Below are 22,077 nucleotides of genomic sequence, written 5' to 3'. Positions count from 1 at the left end.
CTGGTGGTCTGGTGGATGTCCTCCAGAGGACAGATCATGCCTTTGCGGCGAAAAATTTTAGTTTATTTCCCCCTCAAAAATAGGTAATTGAGCACTGTAGTGGTTATGACCATATCAGTGACTATGTAACTACATGGAAACGGGATAAACGATGTCTGTGGCTTGCACAGTAATAGCGTTACTGAAGGCTAGCTGTAGCGTCGCGCTGTCTCCTGGGAATTCAGTTGTAGCAGGAAAAGGTAAACAGTAGTGTGCAGATCGGAGCGTAGTGTGTGAAGAGTGAAGAGCGGAGGTGTTCACAAGGGAAGAAGCTTGGAGTAACGTAACTATGGAGAATATAGCAGATATACAATACAGGGAAGAGCCTTTTGAGTTTGATGGTCATCCTTATTTATTCGAACCCTAGTATACAGACGAAGAACCAGCCTCACAAGAGTTGGAAAGAACGAGACAGAGGGGCAACAGGCAGATGAAGCAGCTGCTCCAAGCGCAAGCTAAAGCTAGCCTTCAGTAACGTTATTACTGTGCAGACCACAGACATCATTTATCCCGTTTCCATGTAGTTACATAGTCACTGATATGGTCATAACCACTACGGTGCTCAATTACCTATTTTTGAGGGGGAAATAAACTACAATTTTTTGCCGCAAAGGCACGATCTGTCCTCTGGAGGACATCCACCAGACCACCAGCCGCTGCGGGAGGGTGACAAAGGCTGCTTGCCTGGCTGAGGGAACTACCACACAGATCGACACTGACAAGCCTCCTACTCACCAACACCAGATCGATCACACACAAAATGGATGAGCTACAAATACACACAGAACTGCTGCGTGATGATTTTTTACAAAAGCCTGGCTGAACACATTTATCACGGACGGCAGATAGCAGCTAACAGCTAGCAGCTAACAGCTAGCAGCTAACAGGCCAAGCTACCCACTGGCAGGATCAAGACAGGGTAGGTGAATTTAAACAATGTCTGAGTTGAAAACACATCTTGTTGTCACGTAAGGGCCCTGTTCATGTGGCACAGACATATTAATTGCATTTTGTGTCTGTTAAGAGGCACAAAGGCACTCTAAAACTTTCCCCGACAACTGCCGTTTTAGCTCAGTTTCAGCTTGTACACGTAGCTGCAGCAACTCCAGTTTGCTAGGACCGATCCAGGTCGGGTTTATTTCTATCGAAAGTACTCGCATAGCTATAGCGATCAAGATTAATGTAAAAATTGGCCGGAATTCTCCTTTAAGTACAAATAATTTGAGGTACCTGTACTTTACTTGAGAAAATTTTTACTTTTTACTCCACTACATTAACCTGACATCTTTAGTTACTAGCTACTTTACAAATTTTTTTTTTCACAAAAACACATGCAGTTTATAAAATATGTTTTATTATAAATTAAACTACCCAACAATATACAGGCCTACAAGTCCAGTTGAAATAAGTATCCGATTAAACACTGAGTTGATTGACAGAACTGTTTGGATTGTTTCCAGTTTCTAAAATGTGAGGATTTTTCTGCATTAAGTACTTTTACTTTAAATACTTTAAGTACATTTTCCTGATGATACTTACATACTTTTACTTAAGTAACATTTTCAATGCAGGACTTTTACTTGGAACAGAGTATTTTCACAGTGTGGTATTAGTACTTTTACTGAAGTAAAGGGTCTGACGGGTGGTCCTGGGAGAAGTGTTGGTAGTGGGTTTTAATCCTGAGAGACCATTTGTTACAGAAGGAGGAAGAGGACCAGAGGGAAACAGCTGCACTTCAAGAGGAACCATCCAGAACTGTGTTCCCTCCTGATATTCATTTGGTGAGGGAATATATTCCAAGTGCTATCACAGTTCCATAAGATTACAGCACAGAAAGGACATATAAACAGAAATCCCACACAGCATGTGTGTAACTGCTGATATTATATTACAATATGACCTCTTACTCATGCATACATTTGCTTGCAAATAACTAAATTACCTTTGCAATTTGGGACACCACAATATTATAAGCGAGTGTGAGTTCGGCAGACTAAAAAAGGGGCTAAACCCAGGCGGGATGTCGGGGTCAAACACCTCAGTTGAACCAGAAAACGTGACCACAATGGTTCAATAGAGTGAGACTCTGAGAATAAAATGGAGCCCGAGAGAGAGAAGCAGGAAGAAAGAAAAAAATGCTTCCTGTAAAAACCAGCAACGAAATATTTACTCACAAGGCTAAACATTAAAGTGTCTTCTCATCCAGTCTTGTTTATATTTCCCAACGACGGGTGAGTAATATACATAGGACGTCTAGTTTAGATGCATCAATATTGTCTCCCCAACTGCACCTGCTACATAATTAATACACACACTGACATGACATGGATATGATATGACAAGGGTATCAGAGGCAAAGAGTTAGAAAAAGAGAAAGTGAATACATTTTTCATGAACTGGAGAGCTCCTCAGCCAAAGTTCTAGACATGATGTTTCAGTTTCAGAGACGAAAAGGGGCATGGAGGGCAAGAGAGGCAAATACGTGGGTGTATGAAAACAAACTTGCAAAGTCTTATGCAACTGCACTTATACTAATATGTCCACATCTCTGATCACACATCCAGGTCGTCTTTGATCGGCCCTTGCCTCTCCCTCTTGGCTATCTGTTTGGGGTCGGCAAAACCGCAAATGTGATCCTCTCATCTTTTTACTTACACTGATGTCTCAACATCTGGTGGGCTATGGCGTTACTGCAGCTGCGGATACTTAATAAAAGTGAAGGCTGGATATCTTTAAGGGTAACGTTTTCCATTTCTTTCACCATTTCTCCTCAGATTGGTGAAGCTATAAATAGCCTCCATTTCTAGTTCTGTGGAGGAAAAAAAAAACCAACCCTCTCACAGGTGTAGAGAAGAATTCATTTCGCAGTGTATTTGGACAGGCCTGCTCTGCTCTGCCACTGGGAGAGGGGCCTTACAGGGGCCATTCCTCCTCATTCAGAGCCATTACCACCCCACTGTCACTGTCAGTCTGTCCCCTCACCCATCACAGAGCCCAGAGCAGCCCCACAGCCCATCTCAAACCTCACAACTAAATCACATTCTACGCACAAACGGCCGGGGCCATACAGCATCTACTGTATCTAATCTAATCTGTCCATCTCCTGTGTACACACACACACACACACACACACAATGTAAGTCTGTGGAAAGGCAGGCCAACACACACACACACACACACACACACACACACACACACACACACACACAGTAAGTCTGTGGAAAGGCAGGCCAACATCTCAGCACCTGAATCATGTACATTTCCGCCGTGTGTGGTGAAACAAGAGTCGGTAATGCAAATCAGAAATCAGGATTTTCCTCCATAATTGGAGCTTTATCAGCTCATTAAGAAACAGGGTGGCATCGCTGAAATGAGCATGCAATATTCCTATTAAAACCGCTAAAGGAGAGAGCACTTAGAACATATCAACACAAGTCCTTGGGAGAGAGAGGGAAGCAGCTGTGATTGATAAGGTTACTATCTTGTCAGCAAAAAAAGAAAAACACCTAGGGGAAGCGGCAATTTAGCAGAGAACAGAGTGAATGTTCTCAGGTGGCCCTGATGGCCATTTGTCTGCCCCTCAGTGTTATAATTCCCGATACAAGATGGCACATCTTATTAAAACTTTGACAGATTTATTATTACAGTTGTTTAACCTCTTTATAATCAAATCATGTTAGGGGTTCAAGGAGACTCTCTCCCACTGAATTATCAGGCCACTTTTTTTATAAAAAACACAAAAGAAAACTGCTTTTTATATTGTGTCAAAGGAAGATTATAGCTACCACTCATAGATGTGACTGGCAGGACACAAATGTACTACTATTAAAGTGAGTGGGCAAAGCCGAATTAACCCCACAGTCGTGACAGACAGAGAGGGTGACATGCTGGCATATTGTGTTTCATGTACAGTAACTGCTGCAGCTCAAAGTACTAATGGGTGAGATCGTAGCGTACAATATGACGATGATCGAAGGGCCTACAGGGAGAGGACTGTCATTAGCTACAGGACGTTGATGAGTAACACTTTCTTACTGCTGCAGAGGAAAAACAACCGCAAACGCCTTCAGCAAAATCAATACAGTTTGAGCCGTCAGAATGCAAATAGCGACTATTCTGGCAGCATGACACAGGATGACGCACCATTGCTTATTCTTGCTCCATTCAATGTCATCATTAGCCTTTACAGTGTCAAATCCGCTCAATAAAGGGCATTATTTCCAAAAGGATAAGCGCTGCATTAATCCTTTTATGCTGCTTTCAGCAGGATGGAGTCTCCCATAGCTAATATTAATGTGCTAGGTGTCAAGAGTGAGATCCTGATAACTCAGGATGTACAGTCAACTTTGCAGATGGCTATCTGCCCTGGACTAGCACTCCTAATAGGCGCAGGAACAGGATGTGCTTTTAAAGCTGCACTTCCCGAACGTCTTCTTCAAAGAAAACGATAATTTTCAACGGGGCTTTCTGAACTGAGAAGATAAGCCAGAGAACGGGGGAGGACAAAATAAAAATGATGCTCGCCTCAGAGAGGAAAAAAAGCTTCCTGATATAGTCCTAGCTGCCTCTTTAAAGCTGACACCTAGAACATACAGTTTATCAATTATACATGAAGCCAGAATCCATCTTCTGTTGGCAGCTTGTTTGGATCCGGCCCGAGCCCTCTCAGTGTTGAAATGTGTCTGGGAGCCCCCGTTCCTCCTGTCGCCTTTTTTTTTTTCCACTCGCAGCCTGTCCTTAAATCAATCCCTTTTTAGGCCTGAATTTATTTTTCCTGTAACAAATCTGTCTTGGCAAATGATGTCACATAAGCGGGGAGAATGACAGCCTGATGTCTATGCGGGGAACATCAACCTTGCTCCAGCAGCCTTCTCCCAAGGTGAGTAATCATGCTGAGGAGCGGTGCAGTGTGTGGATGCCAGCCAGAGTCCAAACAAACCCAGAGTCTGTTGCTCAAGATAAACAAACCAATTAGGGGAAAGGCATGTTATTCCTCAGTTGGTGGGATATTTGCTAGATGGAAAATAATCAATGCATTCTTATTTCCACGGGGTGAAGCCGAAAAGTCCTGAGCAGAATAAAATCTAGGCGGAGAGGGAGAGTAAAATTATTCATTAGAAAAAATAAATAATGGGACTAAACTAGCTACTAGTCATGTAATTAATCCATGCAGGCTCAGTGGAGAGAGGAGAGCACAGAGGGGAAGATTCATCATAGCTTTTCGCCCCTCGCTCCCAGGGATACATGCCCTTCTTGTGTGGATGAGTCAGCTTACATCTTCTGACAAATGTGAGCCAAGGGCTTTGTCAAAAGGAACCGCAGTTATTGTTTTGATTGGTTCCCCCTTGTTATGTTGGGAGCGCAAAATGCTTTCAAATGTGATTGTGCCACTGCATCTGAAAATAAGGCACGCACATATAGAACATCAAAAAGGAAGATGTCTGCTTTTTATTTACCCGAGGACAATCATTTGGCACTTCGGCACTCTCCCTGGCCTCTCCTCCACACTGGAACAAGCAGCCCTATCAGTAATTGCAGAGAGCGGCCCTGCTGGCCAGCCAAAGCATTAGACGACTGGGCTCACGGTGCATGACATTCAAGCTGGCCAATAAGGACGGACATAGTAATCAAAGTGGCTCTGGCCTCGCCATCACAGTGCGACTGGAGGACTTTGCCTAGTCGGGGCGGATGTGCAGCTGCTCTGGCTGCATTTCCACTCTGCCACCTCAGGGCCTGGGCACCAGGCTAACCACTGGCACAAAGGTTTAGATGCCAGGGAAGAAAAAAATGACGGAGGCTAACAACGCCACACATGAAAAATAAATCACAGCCAGCTTGTTAGCATGGATAGGAGAGAGGGACAGAGGAAGAGAGAGAGACAGAGAGAGGAAAGGAAGGAAAAAAAAAAAAAAAACTGGGTTAAGAGATTTAATGTGCTGCTGAAAATCTGACACTTGCGAAAGGTCCACATGTTCCACCAGAGCAATGGCAGCCCTGCCGGCTAAGACTCTATAAAGCCTCCAAAAGCTGCTTACAATATACACTTGAGAAACAATAGATAAGGTCAGAGTACTAGCCTATGTCTGGGACCATGTATGAAAAATAAACACCACTGCATGTGCTAACCCCAGACATGCTTACTGAAACACAGGCAAAAAGCAGTTTGATGCTGTAGTGAAACCATTTGTCAATTAATCAGCATTTGTCAAGCAAATGTCCCACACATATCCTGGATCCAGCCTCTGAAATTCAGGGTTTTGCTGCTTTTTATATATAAATACTGCACTGCATATATAATTAAAACTGAATATCTGGACTGTTGTTCGGACAAAACAAGTATTTTGGCATTACTTTGGGCTCTGGGAACTAGTGATGTGCATTTTTCATTATAGACCTGACAATTAATACAAAATATAATTATTAGCTGCAGCATCTGTTTACTGATACATTTTCAGGTACATATGTCAAAATGCTCTCTAACGTTTTAATCATTCAGCATTTTGGGAAATACACTCAAATGCTGTTTTGCCAAGAGTTGGATGAGAACATTGATACCACACTCATATCTGTCCATTGAATATAAAGCTATGGCCAGGAGATGGTTAGCCCAGCTTAGCATAAAGACTGAGAGCAGGGGGAAACCGCTAGTTCGGTTCTGTCAAAAGGTAAAACAAAATCTGTCTACCAGCATGTCTAAAGTTCAATAATTGACACATTAAATGTTGTTTGTTTAATTCGTATGAAAACCTAATTGTTGGTGGGCGCAGTGGGAGTGTTCTCATCATTGAGCGGAGACTCCAAGAAGTCACTGCTCCCGGCCAAGAAATAATCCTGCATGTAACACCCTATAAAACCACAATGGACAGAGAAGAAACTTGTGTATCAGTATGCATAATGGCAATTGCAAAAAAAAAAAAAAAAAAAAATGCCGACCATTAATAGTATGAAAATTGAGGTGTGATATAATGGAAATCTTGAGGATTATAACTTAAATGAATGAATTATCAAATCATTACAAAATATTATATTATCCTCAGAAGTCATTAGTCTCTTTTAAAAAGGAAGAGAGAAAAAAGAAATTACTGGCAGTTTAAAATGGATCAAGGCCAAACTGGCAGAAGGAAGATATGCGCAGGCTTATTACAGACCATAAACAAATTACAGCGACATAAAAGGGAAAAATTAAACCTTGCAGAAGGAAACAATTCTCAAAGAACAGTGTCCAGCATCTGCTGCACAGAGATGCACATCTGTGGTGATTTTTTTTAAGGCCGCTTCGGAAACTGTCATGCTAACCCGAGTGCTGCGGATGGTTTGTGATGAGGAGAATATTCAAGTAATATTTATTCAGTTGAGGCTTCATGCTGCAGTGTTATAATATAACAGTGTCTGACACTTAAATCTACTTACTATCTTTGCCCAGGAGACACACTATCCTAAAGCGTCTGCGGTTTCATCCTGTGAATCTTAATCAGATACTTAGCCAGTAGAGCAGGTTTTTACTCTCCCTGGTGAGAGTATCAACACATGGCCATCAGGCACAATTCACGGCCGCAAAGTGGCTATTTATTTTCTGCTCAGCATTACTTGACAAATAATTACTCAGTCTATTCAATTAAGCCATGGAACTCACACAAATGGCCACAACATCCCAGTGTAGGACTGAAACATTATTCTACGTTTCACAACTTGGTCTCATGAATAAAAAGGCGCGTGCGCGCGCGCGCACACACACACACACACACACACACACATACACAGAGCTTTGATGCAGACGGAGCAAAGGAACAAGGTGATGGAAAGTAGAAATATCATTAAGTCTGAACTATTTCATCCCTTTTACAGCAAGGCAGAGGAAAACAGACTTGTTGCCGGTGGAGCAGATGCACACAGTAATCCGGGGTGAAAGGACATGGTGTTTTCCCTGCTGAAGAAGAAAAACTGTTTCTACAAGGTAACGTGGGTGTACAAGGAGAGAGTCACTGCATGCTGGTAGAGTAATATGGACTACAGCCTGGAAGTCTGCCAGAGTCCAAATATGTGGCCCCCTCAAGAGGCAATTACTCAAGAAACAGTGGATTAAAGCAGGTTGTTTTTTTTCACTGTTGTTCAAATTAGGATGCTAGAAATAAAGACTCCCAAAATAAAACCAGCACAGCCCCGCCAACTTTTAAGTATTTCCACACACATTTGTTACAAATAAATAAATAAAAATAAATCACACAAATCTAAACCAAAATAGATGCCATTCAGTGTGATGAGAACTTTTCCTCCATAATAACAAAATGAGATGAACCTTGACATCCTGTAAACTCCCCCCACAACCATTTTCAAACATATTTGCTTTTGCTAAAGCTTACTGTGTTTATGTTGTAGTTGAATAAATAAATTGAACAATTGACAGTGGAGTGTTGAACTAAGTACATTTACTAAAGGTACTGGACAGTTAAATTTTGTACTTTGTCGTTTACGTCCATATTTCAATTTTACGCTACTTTATACTACACCACTGCGTTTCAAATATTGTACTTTTTACTCCACTGCACTTCTCTGACAGCTATGAGTTACCTTGTAGATTAAGATTTTACATAAAGCATTTGATCGTCTTATAAATATATGATGCATTGTTCCAGAGTACCAACAGTTTATAATCTAGTTAAAGTTAGCTACATCTTGACCAGCTACATTAAAAAAGCAGTAATACTAATCCAGTAATCTATGCCTTTATAATAATATAACAATCTGCATAACTAGTACTGTTACATTTGATACTTAAAGTTAAAGCTATTATGTAATGGAAATTTCTGACTTTGGTGCCTCCCAGTGGTTATATTAAAGACGCTGTGGGACACTAAAATGAATGAACTAAAAAACAATTTTACTCCCGAGCTGTGTTTGAAATCCCTCCCTTCTTTCCTCATTATATAATGGACACTTAACAGTTTACTTTAAGGTACACTTTAGAGTAAAACATTTGTGACATCATCATTTTACATCAAAACCAACTCATCACTGAGCTGTTGAGTCATACCATTTATAATTTTATCTATAAAATGGGATGCATTGCATTGTGGGATTATTAGCAAAAAGTGGTTTGAATGCTATGGACAGTACTTTATAGTGCATTAATTTCACACTAAACAATGCATACATTTCACATAATAAAATGACAATACATGTGTGTGTAGTAAATACAAAGTGATTTCAGAACAGCTTAGGACTGTGGTTTCTCTATAAACAAACAGATGCAATAGTATGTTTAGAATGCAGTACTTAAGCAAAACATCTGAAATCTTCTTCCTCCTCTGACATGAAGTAAAACCAAATCAGGAGCAAGGATAATTGTAAACAACCTAAATAAATCCCACAGACGAGTGAAAGCCACAGGATATCTCTGCAGCCAGCATCGTTTGGCCTCTCCACCCTAATTTACCATGCTCCGCCCACTCAGGCCTGTGGAGCTGTCTGATCCTCCAGCAGAGCCGGGCCAGCCCATACGTCCCACTGGCACGGGATGCCCCGCCAAGAGCCAATCACCAAGCCCGCACTCCTGACAGCTCATTACCACTCAATTAGGCAGGTGCATCTCCACGCACAGCCTTCTGACAAATACAGCCCTCCCAGATGCATGTTTAACATTCGACAGAATTATATAGTGACAGCAAACCCTAAACGCCTCACCCTTATCACTTGATTGCCTCAAGATTTAAATCCTATAATTGGCCCAGGCCAGCGGGAGAAAAAAAAAAGCCAATAAATATGATGCAGTCGGCTTGTAATTGAACAATTATGAATTCATATTCATAAGATGCTTGCTGGCAATTACAAAATGCCATCTGATTAGACACAATTTGAAATGACATTGTGCCATGCTAAAGACACTGTGGTGTCAGCCTAATAAAGAGAATACACATCATAGCAGTTGCTCGCCCACCAACGTGACCCTCCAGAGATGGGAGACATGCTGACACAGCGGCTTGGCCGGTGACGGACGGGACTTGGCACCCATCGCTCTTTGTCCCCTAAACCTACTGCTCACACTCACTTGCACGGAAAAATAACACCACCAAGGCTTGACTTTCAAATTTTAACACCACTGGGCACAGATTGTGCACATAACAAAACACAAGCAAGGCGAAAAAATGTTGATCCCTTGAGAACAGATTCTAATCAAGATGAAATGATTTACAAATCTATTTAATAAGGCTTGCCAGAAGTCAAACTTGGCATGTAAATGCGGTGGGGATTAAATTTCATCGGCAACCAAGACTGTAACTGATCGCCTGCAGACAAAGGGGGAGCCTGCCAGTTTTTTTCTCCCCCCTCCACCTCTCTTCCCTCCCTCCCTCTTTCTCTCCACTGCCTGCATTTTGCCTCGTGATCCCTCCCTGGCTATGTGGAAGGACAGGGGCAGTGCAGAGTGGTGCAGTACAGAGAGAAGAGGAAAGAGAAAGGACAGAAAAGGAGAGGGTGGAAGGAGGGAGGAGATGGAGACAGAGGAAGGGAGAATTATTGGAGATAAAGTGCAGTGGTGTAAGGGAGAGTAGAAGGAGAGCAGAGGATAGAAAAGGATAGAGGAAGAGAGGGAGCGGAAACTCAAGGTCAGCATAAGGACAGTTTGGTCCTCTGAGTTGGACAGAGACACAGCCGCAGTCACCTCTGTGCTAATCAGCCCTTTGGCTGGCTGATGAGATGTCAGTTAGTTGTGTGTAGGAAAAACCTCTCTCTTCGCTTTTTTGGCTGCAAATTGCAGGGGCTGGTGAGGCGGAGTAACAACGTGTGTGTGTGTGTGTGTGTGTATATATATATATATATATATATATATATATATATATATACACACACATGTGTGTATGCGTGCCACTCCGGAGTTTAAGCAGGCTGACGTGCTGCTTATGGTGCCAGTATTGCACTTTTTTTTCTGCTTTTGCCCTCCCCTTCGCCTCTTTTTCTTGCATATTATGCTACGGTGACTGAAGCTGAACTCAGCTTTTCCCTGCAGTGAGGGCAAGAATACAACTGCCAATTAATGCTATATGCAGTGTGCCAGTGTTAACAGTGTGAGGCATTCTACTTCAAGTTGCTGCGCTGTGTGAAAAAAAAAAAGGTTGGCTAGCTGTTTTCCTCAGGCGAGGCTAAACCTCTTGCAGGCTAATGGGGATAGCGCTATTAGTTGAAGGCGTAAACGAACAGCATCCACAGCTGTGATCAGGTTTGTGACCTAGCAGCACTGCAGCTTGTGTCTCATTGGGTGAGTTTTGTGTATCAGGCCAGTTGGCAGAGGCGAGTGTCTCCTCCGTCTATCCTTGGGTTATTTCTGACCATCTGTGCCCAGTCATTAACAGGCCTTTTCACAGTCAATTGTCTTGTTCGTCTCCCCTCTTCTTCGTATCGGTTACTTGCTCCGTGCAAGACGATGATATGGGCCGAGCACTTTCCTAAATGTAAATGGCATAAGTTAGGAGAGGCCATTTTATTAGACGAGGCTAAGGAGAGCTGTGGAGCCATAGGTTAATTCAAAGTGGCATCTTGGAGGATGCATCAAGCAGTGGAGATCAAATTACAGGGCCAAGCGCTCAGTGGTAAGAAAAACAAGCCAGTGGTATGCTGCAGAATGTGTGCGTGCATGCTGTGTGTGTTTAGCAGCAAGTGTATGAGTGTCTGAGACACTGGAGAAAGAGAGGGGGGGGGGGGGGGCAAAGGAGACAGCGAGAGGAGGAGGAGGAGGAGAAGGAGGGGGGTGTCCATAGAGGGCCAAGGGGGATGGGGATGGAAGGAATGAGGGAGTGAAGGGAAGGAGAAGAGGCTAACTGGGCCAGCAAGCGCACATCACCCCCACCAATTAGAGTCACTCATCTCTCCTTCACACAATACATCACCCTCCATTTCTGATGTTTACAATCGTCGGGGAAAGAAATAACTGTAAACATCACTGCAGCAGCGATGGCATTCAACAAAAAAGAGAGATATCCTCTGCCTGAAATGCGTTTAGCCATTCCTTCTTCCCCCTCACGCCTTTGTTATTGGTCTTTGTGCAACGATTTGCCTAAGGACCCAGATTTCCTAGCAACAGCCTGCCACCAAACATTTGGCAGGAGTTCAACATTCTCTCTCTTTTTGAGAAATGGCAGTGCTGCCTCCCTGCTCTGCGTCTGCCACCAGCCCTGCTGCTGCTGATGCCGCCGCCGCTGTTGGATGAGCCAGACTGGCTGCAAGAGCCCTCTAATAATTCTGTTTTCATCCAATCACACCACATAGTAGCAGGCACCTTGAGAGCCTCTGCCAGGAATCATCAATCACCTCTTTAACACACATGCTCCAATAAACACAGACTCACGTGCAAACAAATAACATGCTAACATACACACATGCACGCGTTTCAGTAATTACATTTACAGATTAGAGTGTACAAGACTGTGTATACCACCCAGCAGTTGTTTAATGAAAATCAACAAAGCACATTAATACACAGCAGAGGTTGGTACAGTGCGAGAGAGAGAGAGGGAGAAAATGTACAATCTGGCTGTAAATTGGGTAAATACATCTGAGTGCTCTTGACAAGGTTAATGGAAAGAGGAGGCCTTAGTGAACACCGGTCTAGACACGCCACACAGTATTAAGTGGGAATTGCTGTGGCAGTGTATCTGGCTAAGTACTGTAGAAGTGCCAATGGGACCCTAATAAACCGAGTGATCCCCCTGTTTTGACAAAGAGGCCCAGGAGGGACGCTGAAAACGACGTTTGAGATTCCAAGCACTGACAAAACACCCATTTGTGGCCCTTCTATCCCCCCTCAAATCCCACGGAAGCTTTCCCTGCGCACAAGACTGTCGGATGTGGGCAAAACCCAACTGCCAATTTTGCAGAGGATGTGCCGTGTTTGCTAATGCGAAGCAGAGGCTAAAAATGAGACCACACAAACTCTGGAGGATGGACTGACTGATCTGCTTTCTGGCACAAGCACTGACGGCCTGGTTTTTATTTTATTTATTTATTTATTTATTTATTTTTTTGGGGGGGGGGGGTAATTATTATTATTAAGCTAATTATGAAACCTTCATCATTATTAGACTACAGTACACTCATGTTTAGAGGGCTTGTGGGCAACAGGAGGACCATTGTGAATTTCATTTGGGACAAAGTGCCAAGGAGTATGTTGATGGCTTGGCTGTAATGCTGATTTATGCTGATAATGAACTGCTTAAAGACGTGGAATGCAGTGCAATTTCAGAGCTATCATCTTGACTCGAGATCAGAGAAAATGTTGATCTGCCAGAATTAAATATAATCCCAAACAGTGAAACATGAGCATGGCAGGCCATCCTACTCCAGAAGCTGTAAGTGAAGACATTACCTCAGTGGTGCAGCTTGAGTGTGTGTTTGAATGTCTAAGCGCACATCTGTCCTGCTCAATCTGTGTGTGTGTGTGTGTGTGTGTGTGTGTGTGTTTTTGTCTGTAGGGGGAAGATTGTGTAGGAGGGGGTAAAGCCGAATGAACTTGAATAATCAATTTTCACACTTTCACAGCACCTGTTGGCTTGTCTTCACGTAGAAAGAAATGAATGAATGCATTACATGAAGAACAATTTCACACTGTGCTGCAGTTTCGTGCACAAAGACGAGGGGGAAATGGGGAGAACGGAGCTTTATTGTCTCAATAGGTAACATAGCTCATTTCACTCGACAAAGGATGAATTGATATATTGACAATGCACAAGGCGCACTCAAGCATTTCCTGAATAAAGCCTCTTAACATTATGTCCTCTTCTGGCAATAGAGTTGGGGAACAGTCATTTTGAATCTAGAAAGTCTCACTTACCGCAATATAATAGACCTTGGCTTTCTTCACCAGCTCCCAGTTGCTGTCCAAGTCCAGGTGTTTTTCCTTTTTGTAGCAGTTTGCCGCTGCCAGGTTAGCAACAAGGGACCTGCCGAGACAGACCCCATAAATCTTCCACCTCGCTTATCATCCATCTTAATTTTGTCTCAAAAACATCCCTAAAAACACTCGGGCCCCAGACTTTCCTTTGTTCTTTCTCGATATAAAAGGATGATAATGGTTTCTTAGAATGTCTGAACCAAGGTAAAATAAAGTGATCTATATGTCTTTATATTCTTTCTTTCTTTAAAAAGAAAGGGGGTTATCGCAAACACCAAGAAAAAGAGATTAAAATAAGCAGAGGGATTTTTAAAGCTAACAATGAGCCACAAATTATTCATATTATCACATGTAAAAGTGGTCAATTGCTAACAAAAGGTGGAAAAACAACAGAAATGCATTACTAAATGAACACTTGAGTTGAGTAGTGAGTGGTGGGAGCTGGAAGTGATGGAGGTGGCATTATCTTAACATAGCCAGTCCTTGTGTGCTGTCGCTTTATGAGCGACCATCAAAATATGTGCAACCATCATCACTACTTAGGGGCAAACTGTTAGGTGACCATATGACAGGTGGGCGTTGCTACAGCAAGAGGTCCATTCTGAAAAGCTGCTCACCATGGTTAGCATCAAAGATAAGAGTAACAGTGTGCTAAATTGATCAGAGGGCGATGATGACGGCCACGATATGACAGCAGGATTAGGACTGCACTTGACCTGAGCTGCAGTAATGGACTCAAAAGGTTAGAACAAGCATGACAGACAAAATGAGTGTCATTACTGAGGAAGTCCAACAGACATGAGCAAAGCACAGCGCTCTTAAATATGAGCTAGGTCTAATGATATCATCTCTTTAGATATGATACTAAAACTGAAACACTACAATAAGCTAATGGGAAACAAACCACTGATCAGTCCCTCCAGGAATTTGCAATTTTGCAAATTCTGCAACATTTGTAAGATCTTGCTATTATTTCACAAAACTGGTCAAACTGGGAAAAATGTTTGCCAATTTTACCACTCACCAGTTTTCTACATAAAAAAATAATTCAGAACCACTTTTATCAGCCGAGCTGAAATAAAAAATCAAGCATCGATCTCCATAATGTCACTTCCTTGTACTGTAACTATGGTGACAAGGACTTTGTTTCATTACAACTATAGCTAACTACACAGGCTATGTCATATGTTTAAATTGTTTACATATTACCACAATTTATCGCAAAAAAGCATACAATTGGCCAAAACATGCTAAATAATTTTGGGCTGCACAAAAGCTCTGAGATCCTGAAGAGACTGATTTATTGAACCTTTGTTTACAAATGTAAGAACTGAATAAACTTATTTCGTAAAAATGTTATTCGCATGCAGCATCTTCACAGATCTCAGAATGGTCAGATTGAGTATGAGAGGGAGTTTTCTTTCTTTGAAGACTTGCACTAATCAAAGCCTGGGGGCTGTGACATACTGGCTCCCAATCCTTCAAAGCCATCACCCTTCCAATCTGGGCCTGCTGGCGACCTTTCCTCTAGCCTCCTGAGCTGTCTGTTAAACACCTGTAAGAAATATTACAGAGCTCGTCTCCCTTAGCACGGCACCTGACCTTTTCAGGTGTCAGAGTCACATCAAACAAGCCCACTAAGACCATTCAGCAGGGCCGGCTCCCGGGGCGGCTGAGGTCCCGCCGTTGACGGACTGACAACTCCAGTAGCAGCGGATTAAGGGCTGCAGAGGAGGAGGGTGTTTAGAGAAGGAGGTTATTGATCCACACCTGGTCTATCATGAACTGGAGCCCTCGCTGTTAGTGATATGTGTGTGTGTGTGTGTGTGTGTGTGTGTGTGTGTGTGTGTATGTGTGTGTGTGTGTGTGTGTGTGTGTGCGCGCATGTGTGTACGGGTTTTGACCTCTGCTGTCTCAGACGTGCTGATGATGATGCTAGCATGAGAGTCGCCAGAGATGCTGAAGCCCCTTTTACAGCCGAGAAGGCTGACAGGTGAGAGCTGGGATAGCCCAGCCATCTCGAACACATTGCTACTGTCAGCCTATAGATGGATGACAACCCACTGGGGCGGCAGAGACTGAGTGGGGGCCTGGCAAAACACACTCAAGCTGTTCTTTTTCCTTTTGATGTGTAAGCTGAGCTATGATTCCCTGTTATGACTTCCAGCCCTGAGGAGTCAACTGCCTGCCTAAAGATGTAAAAATGAACCAGAAGGACTATTTCGAATCCGAGCAAGAGGGTCATTTCTTGGTCAGGGGTGACTGAAAGGTGGCTAACCTATTGTCTCCGGTGATACAAGCGGCACAAGTACCGGTCGGCTCCTCGTTTTGCTCATAGTAATGTGCGTCGACGTGGGCTTCTTCAGCCTTCTTCTTCAGGATCTCCCCGAAGTGGTCGGTACCGATGCACCCGAAGAAAGTAGCCACCTTGTGGGGTTTCTGGATCATCCACTAGGAAAGAGAAAATAAAAAACAGCAGTTACAGTGAGCTCAGTTTACAAAATATAAGTCTGTTTGAAGGGTCAAGTTCAGCTAAGGCAGATGGCATACAAACTGTAGCTTCACAGCAAACATACTGCTTGTGATATATGAGGGCTGCGAGCTGTCGTAAACAACCCAAGACCAATTCCACTCCACATAGAGACACTATTCTCATCCAAGCTTCCATGTGTGCTAAAAACAGTCTCATCTCCTTATTTACACAAACCCCATAATTCAAGGCTCCATCCTACTTATGCAAACACAGACTCTGTGTGTGTGTGTGTGTGTGTGTGTGTGTGTGTGTGTGTGTGACAGAGTGTATCTGCTACTACAGGAACCTCCCTGAACTGCTCGTCGGCCATTTTTTTTGGTCTCAACAGTCCTCAGTGACTTTTACCTGATGAGAGGAGGCTGCTCAAATTCTACAGCGCTCAGGTTTAACCTCCAAAGATTTATTGACGTACAGTACGTGCTGCTGTTTGCTCGTTTTATTGCAGCCTCCTGTTTTGTTGCTGACGGGGGCCCCTTGTGAATGAGATGTTGCTGCTTTTGGGGATGACCTGTATATGTGTGAAATTAATCATTTCACGCGACCAAATAGCATCTCGGTGGGGGAAGAAAAATGCATTTTCATCACCCCATCCGGAGATGCTCTCCCCTGTTATTTTGCACTCCCCCCTTTGGTCTCTAGGTAACTAGTTCAGATGGAAAAAAATAAATAATCAAATAAATAAAAAATACCCAGGAAAAATTCATTACTTTTAAGTGCCCATATTATGAAAAAATCACTTTTTCTGGGATTTGGGGTGTTATGTTGTGTCTCTGGTGCTTCCACACACATACAAACTTTGAAAAAAAATCCACCCATGCTGTTTAGAGTGAGATACGGTTTCTGAATGTGTCCTGCCTTCAGTCTCTGGGTGAGCTGTTCAAAATCAGCACAGCTTGTGATGTCACATGCCGAAACGAGCAGGCTAAACGCAACCATTAGCTCGTAGCATTAGCATGCTAACGCTATGGCTAACGCTAGCATGCTAACGCTAGCATGCGACCTCGTTCTCAATAGCAAAGCACTGCTACAACACACACAAGTTCACCATAATCTACAAAAGAACTACTTACATGTGCGCCCTCATTTAGAAGTCTCCCAGCTAATCCTGCCTTGTAACTGAGCAAAGTTGTAGAAACAGCCTTTCTTTTACTGTCTATGGAGCTAGCTAGCTGACATGATCTACATCTGAGCTACTGGGCATGCGCAGTGCAATCAAAGATAGTACGGAAGAAGAAGAAGAAAAGAGGTCTCACTCTGTAGCTAAAACAGAGACCAGCTGAAAAGAGGATCTGCAGCAGTGAGAGAGAGCACTGCAGTACAACACAAATATGGTGTTTTTTGAAAATTAAACCATGTAAACCTATTCTGGTACAACCTTAAAATACAATTATGAACCTGAAAATGAGCATAATATGGCTGCTTTAAGCAAGCGTCAGGTGTGTTTTTAAACCAAGGCTGCCAATTTACAATCATAGCTAACCTTGTGGCTTTTACCTGCTAACAAAATCAGGCTGCAAACAATGAATATTTTCTTTTTTTTTTATGACAAATTCCCCGTCATAATTTCCCATAGCCGAGGGGATATCTTCAAACTGCATGTTTCGAATGACCAACAGTCCAAAATCCAAAAGATTAAGAAGTAATATAAAACAGCAAAGAGAGACGTTAAGTTTAGTAGTAGCTGCAACCAGCAAATGTTTGGTATTTTTCCTTTAGGAATGATAAACTATTGAGTGATTATCAAAATAACTGTCAATGTTTCTGTCAATGTCGACTAATGAATTACTAATTATTTATATTATTATATTACTTAGCTAATCTTTTCAGCACCAGTGCCAACAAAATGAACAGTGATATTGCCACATATGCCTGCTGTATCTTGGCCCATGAGCAGGCCTACCATGTGTCATCTTGAGTCATGGCTCAGTCATTCAGCTGTGCCCCCCTCCCTCCCCACCTGGCTGACAAGTACAAACACGCACGCGCAGATCCACAGCAAAAGCCGACAGAAGCGAGCTCTTCTTCCCTAACCTCTTGCTGCAGGCACCTCACACTTATCAAGGTCACTGGCTCGGGTACACGTCAAGTCCTATCTGATTTTCTCTTCGCCGTGATGAGCTCTGAATCCAAGGTTAGGAGCTGCGGGCTGTAAATAATGACAGCGCGGCCCCTCCATTTGCAGGCCTCTCAGGTGGGAATAGAGAGGGCCACTCAGGGGCCCCCATCTCTCTGATGACAGCATGGTGAATCACAGTGGAACCACCGACCTCGCAACTATACCCCCCCTCCACCTCCAGCTGAACTCTCCTGCCTCCTCCACCTCCTCTCGCTCTCCCTCTCCTTCTCTGACCGTCAGCTGTACTCTCACTGCCAGCTCAGCTTGTCATTTTACAGGGTCATTAACAGACACACATACACACTAACATGTGCATGAGTACACAGTGCACCCACGCAGGGAATAAGCTGACATACACACACACTGACACACACATACAGAAAAATCCTCTATAGTACCACAGCATCAAAACTCCATCCCTTCCTATAAAACCCACCCCTGCTTTTGCCAGAAGCTGCTCTCCTACTCCAATAAACACAAAGCAGCAATAGATAAGAAGAAAATGTCTTCATTATGGGTATGTAACATTTTTTATCTTGCAGGTTTTTTTCCCCTCCTCTGTGGTGCACAGGAGCGGGGAGTTATATCAATTCATTTCCATCCCCGGCACCCTGCAGACAATCCCTCTCCATTCCCAGATTATGTGAGATAATACCTCCATTATGACAAAAGCGCTATTCGCGGGGTCGCCGAGAGGTCAACCAACCCTGTGCTGGGTATTCATGCTTAGTCACATCCCAATTATACCGCAGTGGCAGAGGCAGAAATTGGCAAATGTACATCAAGGCGCTTCATTACTGAGGGCTGCTCCAGTGAAATTAAGCAGCAGATGAGACAGAGTGAGATTTGCCCCCAGGCGGCATGTTAGAGAGAGAGAGAGAGAGAGAGAGAGAGAGAGAGAGAGAGAGAGAGAGAGAGAGAGAGAGAGAGAGAGAGAGAGAGAGAGAGAGGATGGAAGAAAGAGGGTAGCTGAAGAAACAGATTTCTCTGAAGGTGTTGGGAGCTTGTATCTTTCACAGCAGCTCATGTATATTTACTTAACTAGGGAGAGTGCCGGTCCCCAAAGATTAATAACTTCCCATGATACACCACAGCGACATATCTCTAGGTACGTTTAAATACGGAAGGGAAACCCAATACAAACAAGCGAGAAAAAATATCCCTGAAAAGCAGGGGGTAAGATGCTGCAAAGGCATACACGCTACAGGCAAAGTGATAAGTATACATTATGTTAAGTGGAGAATAAGTCTGCCGTCTCTTTCTGTTTGGCTTCCATTTACCCAAATAATCTCATCCATAACACTGGCCCCGGGGCCCCCAGATATAGCTATTAATTATGACATCTCATGGCTGCAAGGAGCCCCACTTGGGGAGCTGACCTAGGCCTGCTCCTCAACATCCAGCAGCTGCCACTCTTCACTACGGAGGCAGCCGCTTCGCGTGGCAGCTTCCAGGAGGGCAATTACACAGCCCAGATGAGATGAGGCGGCTGGATGTTTGGGACTTGAGCGCTCAGACTGCCATTAGCACTATAAGCTATTACATTCCCTCTTCTTCTTCTTATGCTCCCCTCCCTTCCTCGGTCTCCCCGCTCACTTGCAGCTGTATATTGATGAAGTGGTAATGGGACCTCTAGTTAGATATTCCTCCTGTAAAAACATTGTCTTGTTTTTAGTCTCCCTCAGGGGTCAATGTATTCTCCCGGAGTTGCTGGGAATCATTTCTGCTCTATTAATGATGCAATTCCAATGCAATTCAGATCTACTGAAGATGCTGCACAGTGGGCCTGTGTGGAGTGTTGATAGATGACACTGTATGTTATCCTGCAGTTTGAAAACAAATTGGTGCCTTCTGCACATCACCGGGAAGCTGGTTGGCCGTCACTCCAGTTTCCACCCTCTCACACTGCACAGTTCATCCTTAAAAAACAAGGACAGAGGATAAGTCTCCATTCTCCTCGCTTCACCTCACCAGCGGGGTCCTCTTGAGAAGAACATGTCCATGCCTAATGATGGTCACATTAATTATAGGCTTTTCAACCCAGCAAAATTCAATAGGGTTATTTATAGAGGCCTAAAATAGCTGAGGGCGAGGGCACTGCACCCCAGGGTAGCCTGTAACAGCCTCCTCTCACTGCACAACCTGTCTTAGAGTCAGAGGTGGAGGCTGATATCCGTGTTTCTTTTTACTGTGCAGTTAAAACAACTAGCAAACATCTGTCCATCAGGACCTGTCATGGCGAGTGCTTTTATATAAAGCACGGCGGAGCAGAGGGCCCTCAACACGAGCGCTGACATTGATGAGGTCTGGCAGCTTCCATTAAATCACTCTTTCCTGTAAAGCGCAGGGCATCAAAGCAACCGGCCGAGAATTTTTCACTCAATCAGGTAACACACAAGCCACCCTCACCCCTCCTCCACCCCCACCACCACCATATTCCCTGTCCTCTCAGGGGCTGGAGCCTTCTGGTCAATAACTCCAATCAGTGCAATTTCATGCACAGTTAGCTATGTTGGGGTGCTAGGGCACTGCTCGCGTCAGGGTTGCATATGTTGTTGTCGCTGTTGTTGTTTTTCTTTAATTTTTTTCTCTTCCCTGGGAGGGTTGATAAGTGGGGTGGGGACCTGTACTGTGTAAAAGTGGAGACTAGCCAGGGCTAGCATGCTTGTTTTAACCCTGCCTCACCACAGTGGGCTCCCTGCCAAGCCATTAAAAGTCTCTGTGCACTGCTTCTGTGACACAGCTAAAAGAATAGAGAGCAGGCGAGTGGGAGAGCTGTAAATGATCAACACGATAATGAGCTGATTATCAGTCAAAGGCATGGATAAGCTCTCTCTCCAGTAATTTCCTTTCAGATCAGTCAACCACATTCTCCTTTCTGCAATCAACACTCAAAGGGAAGGCATAGCATGTAGCCCGATGGGAATCCGGCCCAATATCAGCTTCAAATATCCAGATCCGAGTTCTCTTCTGATCAGCGCCTGGCTCGTCCCTTGCTGAAACACCAGCATGGGAGGCTTGTGTATTACTACTCAAGTCTCCTTTTGTAATGGTTGTTTCACAGTTGTCATGCAGCTTTAGGCTCTGGCTACAGGACAATATAAAGCTGACTGATGCTTTAATGATGTACAAATGTACTCTGCAATCGACAAGCATTTGGACAGTGACTCATTTCCTATTGCTCTGGCTGTACATTAGCATAATATTTGAAATTCAATTAAGACTGCATATAAGGGACTGACTCTCGGCTTTAAAAGAGCCCTTTAAACTGGGACTTTAACTTCTTGGAAAATGGTTTCTTCCTAGAAATGAGTTGCATTTTAATGATGACCTTGTGTTGCAATAGTAAGTAGGCATGACTAAGAAGACCAGTCTATAGAATCTATAGATGTCCCATTGGTTTACACTTCAATCCTTCACTAAAGCTATATCCCACAACAACCCGTTTCTAAGGGGATTAAATCATATTGAAGGAAGTAATGATTCAATTTCATAGACCCTTTAAAAGGT

At 43.5% G+C, this 22,077-nt stretch overlaps 1 protein-coding gene and 1 long non-coding RNA gene across 3 annotated transcripts in view; one reads left to right on the top strand and one right to left on the bottom strand.

Moving 5' to 3' along the window:
• Positions 1-8,134, top strand: part of LOC118494251 — a 60,237-nt gene extending 52,103 nt beyond the window's left edge. Inside the window, exon 3 of the long non-coding RNA XR_004896367.1 lies at positions 7,885-8,134. This is a non-coding gene — a long non-coding RNA (uncharacterized LOC118494251). The remainder of the gene's footprint in view (positions 1-7,884) is intronic.
• adkb (adenosine kinase b) overlaps positions 1-22,077 on the bottom strand; it is a 114,856-nt gene that overhangs the window by 48,502 nt on the left and 44,277 nt on the right. For both annotated transcript variants that reach the window (XM_031315052.2, XM_031315053.2), the window contains exons 5-6: positions 16,197-16,369; positions 13,859-13,967 (exon numbers count right to left, since the gene is read on the bottom strand). In XM_031315052.2, coding sequence (XP_031170912.1) covers positions 13,859-13,967; positions 16,197-16,369 — 282 coding nt within the window. The remainder of the gene's footprint in view (positions 1-13,858; positions 13,968-16,196; positions 16,370-22,077) is intronic.

Source organism: Sander lucioperca, chromosome 22 (genome assembly GCF_008315115.2).
Source record: "Sander lucioperca isolate FBNREF2018 chromosome 22, SLUC_FBN_1.2, whole genome shotgun sequence".
Taxonomy (NCBI): Eukaryota; Metazoa; Chordata; class Actinopteri; order Perciformes; family Percidae; genus Sander; species Sander lucioperca.
The sequence above is the reverse complement of the archived record's forward strand: the minus strand, read 5'-3'. Positions and strand labels throughout refer to the sequence as shown.